Here is a 21,392-nt window from a genome sequence, read left to right on the forward strand (position 1 = left end):
ACACTTAATACGTAGTTGAAGGAGAACTCCCACCATGCAACTTTCAGACACCGCCAAAAAGGCAATAAGAACAATGCCTATCTGCCCTCTCACTGAAAGTAATTGGCTTAGGTAAGAAAATTCCATCAAAATGAAATTAACTCAAGGAGTCAAGCATCATGCTTGTGGAGAAAGAAAGAATGAAACATTCATGATAAAGATTTCACATGGATGAGTGTTTGGCCAATTCAGACATTAAGTTGTTTTAAAGCCAAATCTGTCTTTTCCTAAAATAATACATAATACTTGATTTGTTGTTGGATCAAATTAGTAAATACAGATGAACTAAAATAGCCTCTTCCCATTAGAATTCAAATGTATTCATTTTTTAATTCACCATTAATTATTGATGTTTTCAAAAGCAGCAAACATTCTTACCATTAAAACTGGACAAATCATCTTCCTGTGGATGAAAACTGTTCAGCAATGATACAATCCAGGCCAAATGCTGAGAGAACAAAAACAAGAAATTTGAATTACAAGAGCTACACACTTTTTGTGGTAGGTATTGATATTTCTTCCTTAATGGTGTGGGCTCTAGAAAGAAAGCAAAAACTTAAGGGGAAGCAAGAGGTTAATTGTTAAGATTATCAAATCTGAATGTTTTGCCACCTAAACTAAGCAGAAAACACTGCCAAGTGCAGTGCCGGCCTGATGAGGGTACAGTAAAACAACAAATATACAACTGCTTAAATCGCACATGGCAAGATACATCATGTGATCAAGCAATTTAAAAAGTTAACAAATAAACATGCTGACTCAGCAAATGAAAAAAAGTCTACTACACAGATTGAGCTACCCGAGACCCTAATCCCACTCTTAATGGTGTGAGAATGCATACAGTTCAGCTTTAGATCAATTTTGAATGGTCTTTAACTGAAGCCCCATCAGATTCGCTCACTTGAAGAATGAAAAGAAACTGAACTGTAGTGCCCACAGTGCCATTCATCAAACATCACTCATGGGAGCTTTTATTTATAGGTTCATGGAGTTATACAGCAGGGAAGCAGGACCTATTAACTATCAAATTCCCCCTAAGCTATTTCATAAAAAAAATTAGTTGAAATAAATTATAAGCATTAGTTCAGAGTACAGTGCTCCAAGTTCTTAACTACCAGAAACATTTGCACAGATGACAAAATTTACAGTAGTTTCACAAACACTTTTAAAATGCATATTCAGAAAGGTACATTTAACAATTCTATGCACTAAGTATGGAAAAAAAATAGCCAAGAAAATTAGACTTTGATGCCAGATAAAGAACAGGGATGTATTACCATTTAAGTATTCCAGGTCTTTGGGTCACTTGAGTAGACAGCCAGCACCTCTTTCCCAGGGCACCAATGCTCAATACAAGAGGGCATAGCTTTAAGGTAATGGGTGGGAAGTTCAAGGGGCATATCAGAGGGAGGTTTTTTACCCAGAGAGTGGTTGGGGCGTAGAATGCGCTGCCTGGGGCGGCGGTGGAGGCAGGTACATTGGTCGAATTCAAGAGGTTGCTAGATAAGCATATGGAGGAATTTAAAATAGAGGGATATGTGGGGGGGAAGGGGTTAGATAGTCTTAGGTGAGGTTTAAAGGTCAGCACAACATTGTGGGCCGAAGGACCTGTATTGTGCTGTACTTTCTATGATTCTATGAAAAGATTTACAAATCAATTTATTAACTTCGCTAGATCTGAATAAAGGAATACTTACTGCTGCCTCTCTTCTAATGCACTCTCCTGAAAGACATTGGGTCTGAGTTTCAGCCAGTCCAATGAAACTTTAACAGCTGGTAGTGGGCATTCACCCAAGGCTTCTTTGAGGTTCTCATCCTGCAGTGCACACTTGCACATCACTCCAAGAAAAGACACTGGAGAATTAAATGAGAATAGGAATTTTCATAACTACTTTACTCCGGTAGTTTTTATCTGATCACATGCTGTATATTTTTAAATAATCAAATCTCTTCAAACAAAATGATTTAAGAAATTACACAGCAAAGTTCAGCTATTCCCTTACCCAACAACAAATGACAACGGAACAAAAAGCTACATACATTTTCTCAATTTCCAAAAGTAAAACCAAATTAAGGTGTCACTTACTGAAGAGACCCAGGAGTTGCGTCCAACATAGTAATTCTTCCTGACTATAGCAATGGTCATCAGATTCAGTACTGAAATCACGCAGATGATGCAACTCAAACAGATTAATGACTGTGAGGTGTACGAGTTGCTGAGAACTAAACGCCTTCTGAGGAAGAAGTCTCTGAAAATAACCAAATCTAAATCAGAATTATGACTGCTACAGACAACTTCAGAAGAGTAGGGTTTTCAAGTCACAAAGTGGAAAAGTTTGGCAATCACAAGGGATCAATGTCTTAGAAAAGGCAGCATGCACTTCATACTGAAACAAGTTATTATCCAGCATTCAGACTAGATATGAAAACAGAAGAAAATTGAAACCTAGTAGCTTAAAAATTACCATAATGTTTCAAGGATACAGGAATTAAAAAGTAAACAATACTCATCCCAACAAATAAAACCAAATGTCACAAAACTTTTTTGAATTTACCTCCTGAAAAACATTGATTTGGAACAAAATGTGAGAGCTTCAGAATGATTCGAAGCCAGGTGGAGATAGTACAATGGCACATTTAAGGTAACTGGATCAATTTTCAGCTGTAAGCCTCATTTTCAATGGCTGGAAAATTGTGCACATTTAAGGAACAAACAAACAGAGATTGTGGGAGGTGGAAAGTTATGAGCAACAGAAGCAGTAAATTTAATGAACTAAAGTTAAAAAAGACTGATGCTGGAAATCTTGATTAAAAACAGAAAATGCTGGGATAGTCAGCAGGTTCAGGCAACATCTCTCTTCTATAAGAGTTCCTTTGTAGGGCTGAGCCAGAAAATCCTGGTTGGATCAGAGGTAGCAATCTTGAGCTTCTCATCTGTTCGAGTCAGGATCTAGAGCTCTTTTCCAAGATGTGGGCTGAATCAAGCTAGCAACAATTGATGATTCTGAAGGGAACAGCTGGAATTCAGCTGTTCCCAGAGAGGCAAGTCCCAGTCTTACAGACCCAAAGTAAATCTAGGATGTGGTGAGTGTTAGTTACTGGTAAATCCATCACTGCAGTCTGTTACCAAACTCCAAAGTCCAGCAGTGGAGCTAGATTCTGTTATGAATCCCTAGTATTATGCTGGCATAGTAGCAGTGATCTTATTTGTTTCAAAGGGAATTTACAGCCTTATAGTATAGATGAGAAAAGATAATTTTCTTATCTTTTTATTTTACTTTACCGTAATGATATTACTCTTTTTAGTGTTTTGAACATTTTTATCATGCAAAAATGCTTTTAAATCACTTAAAGTAATTTTGCTAGTTTTAAAAGTCTCTCAATGCAGAGCCATTTAAAAAAAGTCTTGAGAGGCTCCAGCAGTCAAACCTCCAACGTGGCCATCTGTAAAAGGCTCACATGTCCAAAATACAGAGATCAACTCATTTAGCCTTCTGCAATCAACCCGGGGTAAGAGCAGGCAGTCAAAAGACCATGAGCAGCAAGCTCAATTCATTTGAATTCAGCCAAACCATTAACCACCCACCCAGACTTTACAGTGTGAACAAGGCATTTGATATGAAAATACCATGTCCCGTTCCCCTCAAGATTTTAATGAGTCATTGTTTACATTGGTAATTTCCCGACTGTCTACAAGTTCACTGATGATACCATTGCTGTTGGTAGAATCTCAGATGGCAATGAAGAAGCTTACAGGAGTGAGCTAGATAGGTCACAACAACAACTTCACACTCAATGTCAGCAAGAGCAAGGAACTGATTGTGGACTTCAGGAAGGGGAAGTCAAGAGAACACACACCAGTCCTCATTGAGGGGTCAGCGATGGAAAGGGTGAGCAGCTTCAAGTTCTTAGGCATCAACATCTCAGAGGATCCATCCTGGGCCCAACACATTGATGCAATCATGAAGAAGGCACGCCAGTAGCTCTACTTCGTTAGGAGTTTGAGGAGATTTGGTAGGTTCCCAAGAGGCTCTGACTGATTGCATCATAGCCTGGTACACAGCATCGCAAGAGGCTGCAGAGGGTTAAAGACTCAGCCAGCTCCATCACAGACACAACCCTCCCCACCATCGAGGACATCAAGAGGCAGTGCCTCAAAAAGGCAGCATCTATCATTAGGGACCCTCACCACCCCAGACATGCCCCCTTCTTGTTACTACCATCGGGGAGGAAGTACAGGAGCCTGAAGACCCAAACTCAAAGGTTCAGTAACAGAAATCTGCCATCAGATTTCTGAATGATCCATGAACACTACCTTATTATTCCTTTTTGTTTGCACTATTTAGTTTTGTAATTTATAAACTTTGTCTTTGCACTGTACTGCTGCCACAAAACAACAAATTTCACATATGTCAGTGATAATAAATCTGATTCTGACCTAACACTTTAAGCTTAACTCAGTCTCCCTGTACATTTCCTTAAACGTTAAGCAAATTACTCAAACTATTTTAAGACTTGCATTGTCAAAAAAGGCAACAGCAAGAGCAGTAAAATATGAATCAATTTCATATCCATAATTAATAAATCACTTAAAGATCAAATTGCTAAAGTACAGCTTCATCATACCTTGAACTGGTCTTCCAGCTTCTCTCTCAGCATACACAACTTCTCTAAACTTTTAGTCAAATATACATGACCATGGAATTTAATAAAAGCCTTTATGAAGTCAGAAACATTCCATTTAGTCTTCACATCATCACGGCTATATAACAAAAATAAAAAATAAAAATGTTTATGTGCATACTTGAGGTATATAACCAAAAGCATTAAATTTATGGTTACCTCAAGTGCAGTGAATACATTATATAGTAAGACTAACGAAAACATTCCATTAATATATTATTTTTTTTTAAATTCCCTGGATGCCTTCAAATCTACTTCTGAAAAATATTGGAAGAGGAAGTATTCGATATTTTAAAGAAGCTGAGAAAATAAATTACCCAGGGATGACATAGAATGAATGCACATGAATCTTTTACATAGAGAATTACTTAACACAAGATCTATAAAGCAGAATGTAGAAAATTTTCAAGATAATTTTTCCCCATTTCCATTGTCAATCCCAACCCCCTTCACAACCTAATCTTTATTCCTTTTGTGTTCTGCACTTGATTTGCCATTTGATTTTACTATTCTAACCAGGGATTGGACTCTGCACCTTTTATCAATAATCCTTTACTTATTAGTTATGGAAACACAACATAGTTTACCATTATCTATGTCCCAAGTGCCCTGTAGAGGGAGCCATGACACTTGATTTTTAACATACAGTAATCAAGTACAAAAGATATTGGAAATTAAAAGAGCAAGGAAAAATCTAATAAACTGCAATATTGTTCTCCTGTTGCAGTACTTATGCTGCTTCTGGATGCAATTTTGCTCACCTTTCCAAAGCTTTAGAAAGCGCTTTTTGTAGATTAGTAGAAGCAGCTGGGAATGGAAATTTGACAGCAATACTTCTGCAATAGTAGAAAATGGTAGTAAGGTGATCACCTTTAGAGGAAGCCAGAATTGCCAGCTGATTGTACGGTTGACCTGTAAAAGTGACATATTGTAATTTTAAATATATAATTTAAGTTCATCAATAGTTTACAATTAGGCTATTACTGTCCCTCAAATTCTATTTCTAATTTCAAATCAGGAGTTACTATGAACTATAAATAAAAAAAATTACTGGAGATTCATCTTAAATCTTTACATTTCTTTATAATTATTCCACTCAACCCAAATTCTCACTGGTACTCTTGCCCTTTAACCACTTCTCTTTCGGTAGACAATTGGTTACTTTGGTAATTGTCAATAGCATTGGTCTAGAAATGAGAAAACAACACTATTCGTAAATGCCAACTTTAAATAAAAACAAACAAAATAATATCACGGAAATATCAAGAAAACAGAAAACTCTTAAAAAAAAGACATCAGGCCAGTCAGTATCTCAACAGAATGTTTGATTTAACATGTCAAGGCTGAAGAGAAAAATCTGTACCTTAAACATCAATACATCTAATGTCTTCACAGATGTTAGCTGAACTACTGAGTTTTCTAACATTTCTGAGTTTATGCTGCATTTAAAATATCTGATATCACAGACTTAATTAACCATCAGCAATAAGGACAAGAATATGTAGGGGTAATCTTGGGTCCTTAGTTACAGAATTGGAAAAATCTATTTTTAATTACCTCAACAAATCCAGAATGCAAAAAGGGAAACTCTTGAATTTATTTTCTATGTAAAGTGCATTGTGTCAGAATTCCAACTTGAACATATGAAGCAAAGGGTTCAAAAGAGTAAGGCCCACTTGTGACATCGTTATTTCCTTTACATCAATCACAAGATTTTGCTCTGTTCAAGTGAAAATCCTGATGTTAAATGGGGCCATTGCAAAACATCACCATCACAAGGGGATTTACTCTTATTTACTTGAGATTTGAACACGAATTTTGACTAAGACTGATTAGCCTACACAAGTACTGCCTTTTTCCATTGATAAACAAAAACATATCTATGAAAAAAAAATTACTTTCAAACCATCCACTGGGAGAACGCTAACATGTTCATCATTGTCTTGCCTTTCTAATCAGATGATTTCTCTCTGCTTCATTATAGATAATGCCTGGATCTGGGAAGTGACCCTCGTTGCACAAATTGCAACACAGCAATGCAGCACATATCCAGTTAACCAATGGCTCAAAGTGGGACCATCAAAAGATAAAGCATGGTAACAGCACTGTAACATGAAAGTTACAATACTACAGATAATAAAGAATTAAGGTGAATTAATGGTGGGACTGGAAAAGCCAAAGGATGCTGCCTCACAGATGACATCAGAAAGTTCCACTCCACTGACAGCTAAGAATGTGTAGATAACAGAAAATAGTCAGATCCTAAATCCATGAGCTACTACATTTATAAACATACACTGGGTGACAAAATAAATTCAAAGTGGAACACTAAATTAGTGGTAAATATATGTTGCATTGAATTGCTACAGCAACTCCCTAAATCCAATGCAAGTGTCCTCAAGACAGCTGATTTTTTTTCCCTATTGGTAATGAGCAACATGACTACAGAACATAGAAGAGTACAGCAGAGGAACAGGCCCTTCAGCCCACGATGTCCATGCCAACCATTATGCCAATTTAAAGTAATCCCCTCAGCCCGCACACGTTATATCCCTCAATTCCCTACCTATTCATGTGCCTGCCTAAATTTTATCATGTCTTTTTCCACCACTTCCCCTGACAGCATATTCCAGGCATCTAACACAGAGTAAAAAAAAACTTGCCTAGTAAATCTCCTTTAAACTTACCCCCTCACCTTAAAGTTATGCCCACTAGTATTTGATAGTCTCCCCCCACCCCCCAATCTATGCCTCTTATAAATTTTATATATTTCTATCATGTCACCACTCAGCCTCCAAGGCTCCACAGGAAACAAGGAGACACAAGAGACTGCAGATGCGAAATCTGGAGCAACACACAAAAAGCTGGAGGAACTCAGTGGGTCAGGCAGCATCTATGGAGGGAAATGAACAATCAACATTTCAGGTCGAGACCCTTCATCAGGACTGGAAGGAAAGAGGGGAAATAGCCAGTATTAAAAAGGTGGTTTTGGGGGGGGGGGGGGGGGGGGGGGGGAAGAGGAGGGGTGGAGCAAGAGCAGGTGAGTGGATCCAAGTGAGGTGGGTGATAGGTAGGTGAGGGGGAAAAGAGTTGGAATGATGAAAGAAGCTGGGAAGTGATCCGTGAAGTGACAAAGGGCTGAAGGTGGAATCTGATGGGAGAGGACAATGGAATAAAGGGAAGGGGGTGGGGAGGGGAACTGGTGGAAGGAATGTGTGGGTGATGGACAGAAGGGGAGGGGAGGGGAAAGTGAAGGTGTGACGGGGCCGGTGGGATAAGGGAAACAAAAAGACACAGAGGGGAGTGGTTACCAGAAGTTAGAGAAATCGATGTTCATGCTGTCAGGTTGAATACTAAAATAATCTAAGTCTATCCAACCTCTCCTAAGTGTCTCTAATCCAGACAACGTCCTGGTAAACCTCTTCTGCACCCTCCCCAAAGCACCCACAAACTTCCTATAATGCAGTGACCAGAAATGCACACAGTACTCTAAACGTGGCTGAAACAAAGTTTTATACAGCTGCAAAATGACTTCCTGACTATTATACTCTGCATCTTGACCTATGAAGGCAAGTATGCTGTATGCCTTCTTTACCATCCTATCTACTTGTGTTGCCACTTTCAGGGAGCTACGGACCCGCACCCAAGGTCCCTCTGTATATCAATGCTCCAAAGGATCCTGCTATTTAGTGTATCCTTTTCCCCTCTGCCTACATTTCCAACTGGTTTATATCCTGCTGAATACTTGACAACCTTTCTCACAATCTGGAAACTCTGCCAATTTTTGTGTTGTCTGCATACTTACTAATCAGCCCACCTACATTTTCATCCACATCATTTATATATCTCACAAACAGAGGTCCCAGCACTGATCCGTGCAGAACACTACCAATCACAGACCTCCAGACAGAATAACATCCCTCCACCACTATCCTCTGTCTTCTGTGGCCAAGCCAATTTTGAATCCAATCTACCAAATGCATCCTACCAGGAGGGTCCTTGTCAAATGCCTTACTAAAGTACATGTAGACACATCCACTGCTCTACCTTCATCAATCATCTTCACCTCAAAAAAAATTGAATTTCTAACACATGACCTGCACTGCACAAAGTCATGCTGACCATCTCTAATAAGCCCATGCTTTTTCAAATGCGAGGAAATCTTATCCCTAAGAATACTCTCCAATAGCTTCCTACCACTGCTCTAAGGCTCACCAGCTCCGTATTCACCCTCACCCCCCCAAGAATAAAATCTTTATTGATCAATAGATGAGAGAGGTGCATCTTACCATTTGAAGGAACAAGCTGAGCTGCATGTCTGTAATAAGACTCAGCCTGGCTAGTCTGATTCCTGTATCGAGCTGTAGAGTAAAAGCATAGATATATCAGAGGCAGATATCTTTAACATTAATAAAATACAGCTTACCCCAAAAGAGTTACTTGCTCATTTTCTTTCACCTAACTATCTTCCACTCTAAAATCAGAATCTCCTCACTCACAGAGAGGCAATTGTTTTATTTACACTCTCAGGCAAATTTATTGCATGGTAAACTCAAAGCAAGTCAGAGGATATACTAATTATTACAAGAGAATGTGGTCATCAGGTAGCTTGTTGATCAAAATTGAGTATACCATTAGAAATCAATTGATCAAACAGAATGAAGTACTTTTAACTAAAAATCTTAGAGGAAATTTATAACATAAGATTTTCTCCAAACATAATGATAAGCATATTTTATTTCCAACGTCATTAATCTCCCTGGTTGTTTCACTACTTTACTTCTTTAGCACACCTACAAAGCCCACACACAACTTCACTGCCTATTCAGGAAAAAATGGATAGGGTACAAACTATAATCCTCTGAAATCACAGAAGTTTGAAATCTAAGAGGGATGCTTGAACAAAAAAGTAGTATTGTTCACTTTAGCTACCTAAAGCCAGGATAAAGTAATCCCAGACAGGCATGACATGGCTGTACATAGAGAAAGCTCTCAACAGGTTTCACCTCTATCTGGGGACAACATGGCATCCAGTGCGTATGGAGTTGCTTGATGATATATACAAGACTCTGTATCTAAAGATGGGCTAAATGGACCAGACAAAGAACAGAATGTCCATTTGCCCATTTCTTAGATATGTAATGCCTTAACCTTAGCCTAAACTGCCGACTAACATAAATACTTTATTACCCATTAACCATCCAGAGCATAGACCAGAACCAATTAAGTACAAAATTATGAATGCTTTGTCATGCAGATTGAAATAGAAAAAGAGCAAACATGTTTCATATCCTACCATCACAGTTGTAAAGTAAAGACCATATTCAGTTTTGATCTAAACCTATAGTTCAAAATAAGTGCATTTACCACTTGGTGTACCAGGTTTTCCTCAAAGATTGAGAGATGGAATGATTGAAGACAAAAAAAAATTGATAATTAAAAAGAGGAATAAGCCTCCTCACTTGAAATTGTTCACCTTCAATGCTAGATAGTGGACTGACAATATATAATATTTATTGCACGATTAAAAGTTATTTAGAATGTAATGAACAAGACGTCTTTATGGCAAGTTTCAGTTATATCTGCCAACTAAATATAGCAACTTTGTGTTGTTCCATACTTTTAAAAAAAGTGATGAGACAGAAAAATAACGTTTTTCACATAGCTAATACTGAAGCATGGCAATTCAAACAGCAGGTTGTAAATAACTGAGTTTAAACTGCCACATCCAACTGTATCATGAAATCGCTCTCCCATTTCCACAAGCACCAGCAATTCCCACCATTATTTAAATCTAGCCTATTATTTAAAAGTAATACTGAAGGTATGTGGGGAAGGAAGAGGATTATTTTATTTCATGAAAGCAACATCTCTCTTTTCAGATACAAGTTACTAAATTAATCTTTCAAAACTCAATACAAATGAGCAGATGCTGAAGGTAATTTATCAGTTTTCTCAAGTGACACTACAGCAGTTTGCTTGCAGCATCAGTTTGATATTCAAACACAACCTCTGCTGCAAGCGCTGGAATAGGCACAAGTGGCTGATCTCCCAAAGAAGTGTCTTGATATCAAGGAAAGAGTGACATTAGCAACATCAGCACACTGCAAAAGTTTGTCAGCTGAGTACACAGAAGTACTAAAATTAGCTGCAGAAAACCTGTCCCCTGGACTGCTCTGTGTTCCAAACTCAATAAACACAGGAAGTGGTTATGCATAAGAAGAAACAAATTTCACCACTGTGATTATAACATTGCCTTCACATTAAACTTCAAAACCTGGCAAAGAACTGCTCTGTACTAAAAATGCTATTTTGATTTTTCTGGCTGTAAATTTAGAATGGAGTTAGGTTTGCAGAAAATGTCAGCATTATCAAAGAACTCTTAATTTTAAGTGATATAAATTAACAAACTACAAATACCAAAAGTAGAAACTGTTTTGAGTACCATCTGATGCTGAACTGACCAAAAACAAGTTATACATAGTGATGAAGAGCAATGTTTAAATGAACATTCAATGTCTTATTCTAAATATCATGAATTATACATGGAAATCATATTACAAATTTACAGCTAGTCTGAAGATAGAACCATGAGGCAGATGGTGCAGGTCACATCCAATATATCTAACAACAGATAAATGTATGTGTCTTGAAAAATGTATCTATTAATGTAGCTTTTCGTTAAATGTTAATTTGCCTGAACCACTCTTTCCTAAGTTGACAGTATTTAAACCTCTTAACCTACATTTCTCTAAGTGACATACCTATGTCTCCAAGATGTACAAGGCAGTGCTGGCAGATATATGAGCAAGAGCTGGGTTGGGGTTTCACAATTCCACTGGTGCTGCATTGTTTATTGCTGATGATTCCAAGCTGTGAAGATTTTAACACGGCAAGGGAGGTCCACATTGAAAACTGTGCACAACTCTTGCAGCAACTATAATGAAGAAAAAATAATTCCCAAATCACACTTAAAAGATAAATGTCATTTACTTGAATGCTTTCTATCAAAAGCTATCAAAATACAAAATCTAATTATGAAAGCGTCACAAATTTCTTCTTACACAAAGTTATTTTTATTGCTGTCATGAAAGCCTAGTGAATTTTATTCCATCTCCCCTACTCCTTTGCTGCAATAAAATCACCAACACAGAGCATTTTGCCACACCAATGAGCACTTAATACAAAAAGGGGAAGCTCCAAACTTCATATGGGTTCAAGATAACATATTATAGGCTGAGGGTGTAAAGAACCCATGTCCTTTTAGAATGTTAGACAAATTAATTCAAATTTGGTTTAAGCATTAACTTAGGTTACCTTTAAAGACTAAATATTTCAATAAAATCTGAACTCTTTTTTGTGAACTCACCTGTGTGTAAAGCCACTAGCTGCCTCTAAGAAGAGCGAAAGGTTGGCCTGTACCTCACTGCGGTTAGGATTGGCTCGGTTCTTGGCCTGACCCTGTAGTGTTGTAATCTGATTTTTGAAGGCGTGGTTCCAGCTACAGTGAACAACAAATATTACTATAACTCAAGCTTGAGTATATTACTCTAGCATACCCAAAGACACTTTCAACAAAGTTTCAAACAAAACCTGAAAATGATGAACCAATTTCCTTCAACAGCCAATAAAATTGTCACAACATTTTAATAAAGTTGCATTTTACAAAGTTGATTCTCATACTATTTGGATCCAAAAACCATTTATATACATAATGCCAAAGCAATTATATTAAAAGCCAACTCAGCCAACTTTTTAAAATAATAAATGAAATACAAACCTGCTGGTTCTCTGGTACCTTTATAAGAACCATTATTTCTCCTCAGCATGTCAGGTCTTGTTAGAATAATGGAAGAAAATTTCTATTAGAATGCAGTTTGGATGAAATGAAGAGGCTGTGGATTTGTGTAGCAATGTCCTGAATGGCCTTCAGTTACAGCTAACTCATGATGCCAAAGAGTACAATGTAAACTACCAATCCACCTTTTTCCCTATCATACCAAATCTCAGATGAACAGCCTCAATATTCCTTTATATTCCTTATGAAATTCGAACAATTACTCATGATTTTACTTTAACAATGAAGATATTATACGAACACCCACCATTCAATACAACACAATATATAAAATACTTGCAATCACAATGAGGACAAATGAAAAATGGACAATCAGTCCAAATCAGCACTCAATTCACCATTCACGATTTGAATCAGGACAAATGGTAATATATTGAGTCTTCCCACAAGTCAATTTTTTAAAAAAATTCATTCATATACAAGATTTGGACATTTGATACCCATCCCCCAATTGCCCCTGTACTGAATGAATTACCAGGCCATTTCAGAGAGCAGTTGAAAGGATCAACGTTTCCCAGGGGATTTTTTTTTTAAAAAACAACAATCCAATACTTTTACACAGTCATTTTTACTGACACGGTTTTATTTTTAATTCCAAGTTTATTTCATTATCTAAATTTAAATTTCCAAACTTGTGTTAGGATTCAAGCTCATGACTCCAGATAAGTGTCTCTGATACAAGTCATATAATCATAATTTTAGCAATCATACCCTCAAAATGAATGGTACTTAATTCAATATGAAATGAAAATAAAGCTAATGAAAGCTGGAACATGATCCACTAATCAAGACAAAAATCCAGAGTTTCTGAAAAAAATGGGATTCATAAAAATAATTCCACCTGGTACATGTGAGAAGAATTACAAATTTAAGTTCATACGCATCACCAAGATTTATAAATAGTCAAATGCAAACTTGGTCAAAACTACTTTACAAATGCAAGATCATGGAAGCCAAATTCCTCGAGTTAAAAGCCAGTGCCTTACAAGTCCCCTCGCACCAGTCTTTGAAAACTGATTTTGCATTCATTTCATTCACCTTCTGCATAAACTCTGTAAATTAGAAGCTACATAATTCATCTAACAAAAAAAATGGCAAGCTGTTCCTTTCTTCTGGAGTCCAGCAAGTGCAAAAGGAAGCAATGAAACCTTCCACTTCCTACTGAAGTTGGTTCAGTTTTAACATTAGTGCTTTGATGATAATTAACACAAAACTAAGTTAGTTTGTCTTACTAAACATGTATGCTTTGTTGGTATAAAGCTAGTCACCTAAAAATCAGTGCAACCCTCAGAGTAACTTAAGCAGTGCACTGTTTTATCAGGACATACTCTTCATACTTTGTTCACTAATCTAGTGAACTGAAATTCTGTTTAAAACTGATCTGTGTGCCTCATCTAGTCTCAAAGTCTAATTGTTCCACATATGTACAGCTCAATTTCAGAGTGCAAGGATGTTTACAGCTTAAATGCAAGCTGCAAATTCTCAGTCCAGGTCAGTGAAAGCCAGTGCAATTTCTGCCCTTTAAGCCTATACATAAATGAACACAGGCACATTAAATCGGTCATGCAATTCTTTATAGCCAAGTTAAATGCTCTCATCTGCAATGCAGAGTTTGGGGATAAAATGCTTGAAAAGATTATTGGTATGGTTTTCAATTGCAGATTACCAGATTTTTCTGCAATCTTTTCCTATAGTATGAATTCCACAAAGTATTTTAAGAACCCAATTTGACCAGCTAGCCCTCATGGCTGATCTGCCCCAGGCAAATTCTCTTCTATGTGAGCTCCATAATAGCCCTCAATTTCCCATCTTTCAAAAATTTATCTACCTCCTTTTTAAATACCTCCAGTGATCTAGCAGCCAAAACCTCCAAGGTTCAGAGTTCCAAAGATTTACCGTTTCTGCTGGTAGAAGTTCCTCAGTTTCAAATGATCACTCCCTTATCTTGTAACTATGTCCCCCTCATTCGAGATTCTCCCACTAGTGGAAATAACTCACCATCTACTATATTTTACCATATACTAAATGCACCAGTAGAGTGCCAAAATTTGGTGCCTACTGTACTGGCAAACTCACTACAGTTTCTTTTAAAAGTGGTTAGAACATGACAAAACCAACCTAATGCAAGCAGTTATTAATAAAAAGAAATTGTATCTGGGCCAGACCTTACTGAGTTGGAGAATTCAAGGAAAAATAAAACACCAAATTCTATTCCCTATTTTCGTGTTTCTTTCTTTTACATCAGAGTAGTCCAATTTTTAATATGCGGACAAAGAGAATATTGGAATTGGAACAAAAGCACAAATTACTTTTCTTTGACTTAACTGGTTTGTATTGCATACTTACAGGTCCTGCTCCACCTTCTTATCCAATGCATACTCTAAATCTGTGACCAGCATCTTCTGGTAGAGGTCCTGCAGAGCTTGCCTGGAAGTCCAGACTTCAGCCGGACCCAACTTTGAATCTGTTCAGCAAAATGGTATGTTATGGCACATTGCTTTTTTAAAGATAAGCTCACCTTTACTGGCACATGCATACTTTCTTTTCATTTTGAATCAAATTCTAAGAAGTATTATTTGGAAAAGGTTCAGTCAAGGCACATCTCTTTTTTTTTTAGAAAGCACACATATATGAATGCATGTACTGACAATTGACATCATCTGCAAATATGGATTAATGAGCCTGAACCAATAAAAACTGTATTACAGATGCAAATAAAGCCAGGTACTCAAATGAAAGACTGTATATTTACATTTACCTGGATGGAAAAATGAAGGAAGCAGTAATTCATTCTGAATGTGACCAAATACTGTGGAAGGACAACAGAAGCCGTAACATTCTAGTGGCAAGGACATGTATGTAGCCTACCACTTCACCCAATGGGAAGCTGATATTTTACATAATCAGCCATCACAAAATAATTGAATAGAAATCAGCAGGCATATCCCTAAAAAGTTAGCTCAGCATGTACCCATTTAAATGGAAATTCAGGACTTTCACACATGGATTGAAAAACCATTTGACAGTTCACTCTACCACTAGACTCCCACGTGGAGTGCAGTGCAGCGCAGCAGCAGAGCTCCATCTTTGCTGAGGTTTCCCTGGGGAGGGGGAGGGAAAAAAAAAGAAAAATCACCTAGATCCTGTTCTAGACCACTGACGCAAGATGCTGAAACCACATCGATTTTAAATGGGGATTTTATGGCTGTAGACACGAAAAGGAATTTCCTGTGCTTTAAGTATTTCAACTTACAACTCTAATGATGTGTTTTAATTAATTCTATTGAAAAATATTTTAAAAGTAGTATTGCTCATACCGACTACATTTAAATAAAACTTAACAATATTTTACAATTCTAAAGGTAAGAAATTTTGGCAAGGGAATTTGCTTGGCTGGTTGTCAAAGTTTTCATGAGTATTTTAGGGGCAGGATTTCCTCAATGTGATGTTGGATATCCTGTTGCCACTTGGGCTCACTACAAGAGTATAGAGTTCAAGCCACAAAATAGGTCTAACAGACCAGGTAAATAAGTTTGTGGGGAGACCGAGGTGAGCACTTCCAGGCAGTGTGGCAATAAGTTTTAAACCCACTATTATATTACAATTAAAGGATAAAGCAGGAGACGAAGAAGGGATGGGAAACATTGCAGGAGATCTTGGGAAGGGGAGAATACAAAGGGGATAAAAACAAAAAGGTGAAAATAAATATGAACATATGGTAATAAAAACCACAAACACAGATAAAATGTCAGGTCAAGCATCTGCATGTTCAAATTTTCCTCAAACAATGATTGGTGGTTCTGTGGGGAAGCATGTTCGATGTAGATGATATCAGTTCTGAGAGTAGAGAAAGGTGAATGAAGCAACTGATTTATTATGGATGGGCAATAAACATCTGTCCCATCTAAGATGCATGGCATAAACAAATAAAAAAAATTTAAGATGATGACAGCTAATGAAATTCTGTTAAACAGAATTATTTTCAAATATACTGAACCCCAAAAAACAGCATTCAGGGAACAATCTGCTCAATAAAATTAACTATTTTTGAAATCTGAGACACAAATTGTTCCAGTCATTTAAAATGCACATATTAGATGAACATGCACTCATTAGGAACACTGTTTTGGTGTTCATGGCAACCAAAATCTCTAGGTGAGAAATGATGAAATTCATGAACTTTTCATTTAAGGTCATAAGAATTTTTCTGTAGTGTAACTGTAAGAGCATGTACAAGTCTACACTTCATCACAGCAATCAAAAGTGGTTCTGCTTGGTATCTAGTCTCTGCTCCAGTTAAACCTGCAGACAGAATATTAATTCAGAAAAGAAATCATATTTTTTGAAGAAAAATGTAACACTGGGAATATTATGTAAAAATACCAAGGCCTAGAACGCAGCAGCTCACTGTTAACCGTACAGTTCAAACCAAGATGTATAAAACAACAAAAAATATTGAACTAGAAAACATAAGTATCAGGAGCACAAGATGAAAGGGGTAGTTATTTTTAAACTCCAACATCAATTTTCACCTGAGGGAATGAGAATCCACACTTAAATCCAATTTTTCAAGAACAGAAGAGTTGTTCAGCGGGAATTACTTATTCCTGAAAGCAATAGCTCTAAATTTTCCTAGAAGTTATAGAGTCATAGATATACAGCACAGAAACAGGCCTTCGGCCCAACTCTTCCATGCTGACCAAAGTGCCTTCCTGAGCTAATCCCATACACCTGCATTTGGCCCAATATCCCTCTAAACCTTTCCAATCCATGAACCTGTCCAAATGACTTTTAAATGTTGTAATTGTACCTGCCTCTACCACTTCCTCTGGCAGCTTGTACCACATGCTCACCACCCTCTGAAAAACTTGCCTCTAAGGTTTCCTTTAAATCTTTCTCCTCTCACCTTAAACCCATGTCCTTCAGTTTTAGACTTCCCTACCCTGGAAATTCCAATTGTCTGATTAAAACACATCAAAATTAGCAAAAGCCTAATTTAGAATTTAATGAAGTTATGTGGTGGAAAAAATAAGCAGGTAGTTTAACACGGTCATAAGGCAGTCTCAAGGTACTTCATGGATCATTCTCTTAATTTATTAAAATTAAAAATACATTGTCTTATTTTGTTACCACGACAGGAATTGGGCAGAATAAATGATTCTTCAAAGTCCTGAAAATCATGACAACACATTTCAAAAATAGTACAAAAGTAAGAAAAATGAAGTTATCTTACCTGTCATATCAGCCTTAAGGGCCTCTGCTTGCCTGCAGACAGGAGAACAAAAAATAAAAAAATAAATAGTCAATCCCATCTCTCAAACTCAGTACAGACAAATTAAAAATGTCTTCCACTACAATAATTATTTAACATTATTTCCATTATTATTCACATCCAAACGAACATCTTTCCAGCCAAATGGGTCATGAGCCAGTTGGGAACTAGTGAATCTCTTGACTACAAGAAGTGTAGGAGTGCGCTTAAGAGGGAAGTTAGGAGGGCAAAAAGAGGATACGAGAAGGATCTGGCAGGCAATGTGAAGCAAAATCCAAGAGATTCTATAGGTATATTGACTAAAAGGGTCGCTAGCAAGAGAATAGGTCCCCTTAAAGATCAAAAGAGGAGCATGGCTGTGTGTGGAACCAAAGGAAATGGGCGAGATTTTTAATGAATATTTCTCTTCAGTTTTTAACTGAAGAGAAAACAATGGAAGTTAAGGAAATGGGGGAAATGAGAGTTGTCTTGGACCACATGCAAATTAGCAGGGAGGTGGTATTGGAGGTCTTAAAGTGCACTAAGGTGGATAATCCCCAGAGCCTGAACTGGTGCATTTTCAGAACTTGTGGGAAGCTAGAGAAGAAACTGGAAAGGGCCTTGCAGAGATTTTTGTTTCATTTCTAGTCACAGGTGAGGTTCTGGAGGTCTGGAGAGTGGTTAATATGGTACCATTGTTTAGAAAGGGTAGCAAAAACAAGCCAGGAAACTACAGGTCAGTGAGTCTGACATCGGTGGTAGGTAAATTGCTGGAGGGGATTCTCAGGGCAGTCAAGCACGGCTTTGTGCATAGCAAGTTGTATCTGACAAATCTCATTAAGTTCTTTGAGAAGGTAACCAAGAGGGTAGATGAGGGTAGGGTAGCAGATGTTGTCTATATGGACTTTAGCAAGGCCTTTGACAAGGTCCCTCATGAGAGATTAGTCTGGAAGGTTAGGTTGCATGGGATCCAGGGGGAAGATAATGGAATGGATTCATAATTGGCTCAGTGGTAGGAAGCAGAGGGTGATGGTCGAGGGTTGTTTCTCGGACTGGAGGTTTGCGTCTAGTGGTGCACCACAGAGGTCAGTGCTGAGATCTTTATTGTTTGTAATTTATGTAAGCTCTTTGGATGTGAATGTGCAAGGCATGGTTGGTAAGGTTGAGGATGACACTAGAAATCGGTGGTGTAGATAGTGTAGAAGCTACGAAAGATAACATGGGAATCTTGATCAGCTAGGTATGTGGGCTGAGGATTGGCAAATCCAGATAAATGTAAGGTATTGCATTTTGGGAGATCAAACCATGGTAGGATTTAAGCAGAAAGTGCAGTAAAGATTTACCAGGATGTTACCTGGACTTGCGGCTCTGAGTTACAAGGAGAGGTTGCATAGACTAGGACTTTATTCCCTGGCACGTAGCAGATTGGGGAGTGCCTGATAGAGGTATACAAGATCATGAGGGCATTGACAGGGCGAAAGTACATTGTCTTTTTCCCAGGGAGGGGGTGCTAAAAACACTGGGGCATATGTTTAAGATCAGAGGTGAGAGATTTAAAAGGGACGTCAGAGCGAGAGATTTAGAAGGGATATCGGGGGCAGCTTCTTCACACAAAGGGAGGTGCGTATTTGGAATGAGCTGCCAGAAATAGTGGTTGAGATGGGCACATTCGCAACATTCAAAAGCCATCTAGATAAGTACATCTAGAGGTTCAGAGAGCTATGGGCCAAACATGGGCAAATGGGACCAGCTCGCTGGGCAACACAGTTGGCATGGACGAGTTGGGCCACAGGGCCTGTTTCCATGCTGTATGACTCTATGAACCAGTCAACAACAGGAATTGTTTTATTTATAACAGCACTATAGAGTATTTATGTCCAGGAAATTTAAGAAGCAACAACAGTAGAAAAAACTGAACAAGTACCAAATGAGATGGCTGCTGCAACTCAGCTTCACTGGACAAAAGTACTGGTTGAAATGAGTACATTTTAGATTAAGCCATCTATTAAAATTTTCGCACATAAAGTCAAACCGGTAGCAATAAAGTTGATTTGAGGTTATCCCCAGAAACAGATAGCTTTATGCTTGAAAACAACTTCTAAATTAGTCCTTACTTAGCTCTGGAATTAGCCAAGGAAATGTTTACAACCAAAGTTGATGTCATTAATGTTGATCTATTGATGTCCTGTCCCACATTAAAAGAATGTCAACTTTAAATATTCCCACTGCTAAACTGAACTTTACGTACAACATTCTGTGCAACTGTTCACCTACCTTTCAATAAAACTACGATTTATTATACTATGACAATCCATGAGGTTTCCAATTCAATGTACTATAGATTGTAGTATATTTACATACATTTTCAGAATACCTATTATTACAATAGCAATTTGAGCTGGATTTTCAAATTGAGAAACTGTTCCCGTCTTTATCGTAAAAATGTAATACAACTGTAGTTATACCAACCTAAGCGCTTTAATTTCCCTTTCGGTTTGCATCTGGATTATTGGCATTAGCCAAATGTCCTCCAGCTAACTTGGGCAGCTAACCTGCTCTCAGAGCTTGGCCACTGATCCTCCTTAACAAGCAGTAGTAGAATACGAAAGTAATCAAACCAAGTATTTAAAGGGCTGAATAGATCTTGAATTTTTTTTTGAGAAAAATAAGGATTTCCTGACCATCAGAAGAGCATTAATGTGAAATGCATGCACTAGTGTTTTGGAAAAGACTTGGGATATTTCATTTTCTGGCCAGTTTTTTAAAAAATTTTTTAAATTAAATTTTATTTACAGTGTGGTAACAGGCCCTTCCGGCCCAACGAGTCTGCACCGCCCATTTTAAACCCCAAATTAACCTACCCGTACATCTTTAGAATGTGGGAGGAAAGCGGAACACCTGGAGGAAACCCACGCAGACACGGGAGAACGTACAAACTCCTTACAGACAGCGACGGGAATTGAAACCCGATCGCTGGCGCTGTAATAGCGCCGCGCTAACCACTACGCTACCGTGCCGCCCCCACTGTGTCACCAGTAGTAAAACTATCTAGCCATTTTAATTTCATGGCAGAATGTACTTAGAACAATACAAGGTTTTAATACAATGCAACATCATGATCCAGAAGTGCTCTGATATCAGACACATCTATAATCAGGATACCAAGAAAAACTAAAAGATTCCTTGACGAATGGTAGGCAAGAAAGAGAAAAATTAAATATGGTCTGAAATGCATGACACTGGGGTGGGAGCTGGAGAACAAAACCATACTAAGAGATGGGGAAGGGGGTAAACAACAAATTTCAACAGGGCACAAATAATCATCCACACTGGGCACATGAATTAATAAATGAATTCAAACACATAAGAAAAAACAGAAGTTACTTTATTTGAAAAATATGAAACAAAGTGAAAGAGAGGAACATAGCAATCTTGGAATACAAATAAATAAACAGATAAAAATAATAAATCGGTCTTGATAAAAGCTTTAAGTTTATTCCTTTAAGGATACAACCTTCAGACCACACTATGGATTGTATACAATCTGGTTGCCATATTTTT

At 37.6% G+C, this 21,392-nt stretch overlaps 1 protein-coding gene across 1 annotated transcript in view; it reads right to left on the minus strand.

The window, feature by feature from the left end:
• The window catches only part of smg7 (SMG7 nonsense mediated mRNA decay factor), a 94,001-nt gene that overhangs the window by 48,232 nt on the left and 24,377 nt on the right, over positions 1-21,392 (minus strand). The window contains 12 exon segments of the mRNA XM_052011630.1: positions 418-480; positions 483-487; positions 1,737-1,893; positions 2,126-2,288; positions 4,666-4,801; positions 5,484-5,634; positions 9,012-9,083; positions 11,487-11,607; positions 11,609-11,659; positions 12,088-12,223; positions 14,927-15,044; positions 17,814-17,845. Of these exon segments, the coding sequence (XP_051867590.1) occupies positions 418-480; positions 483-487; positions 1,737-1,893; positions 2,126-2,288; positions 4,666-4,801; positions 5,484-5,634; positions 9,012-9,083; positions 11,487-11,607; positions 11,609-11,659; positions 12,088-12,223; positions 14,927-15,044; positions 17,814-17,845 (1,205 nt within the window).

Source organism: Pristis pectinata, chromosome 3, assembly GCF_009764475.1.
Source record: "Pristis pectinata isolate sPriPec2 chromosome 3, sPriPec2.1.pri, whole genome shotgun sequence".
NCBI classification, from domain to species: Eukaryota; Metazoa; Chordata; class Chondrichthyes; order Rhinopristiformes; family Pristidae; genus Pristis; species Pristis pectinata.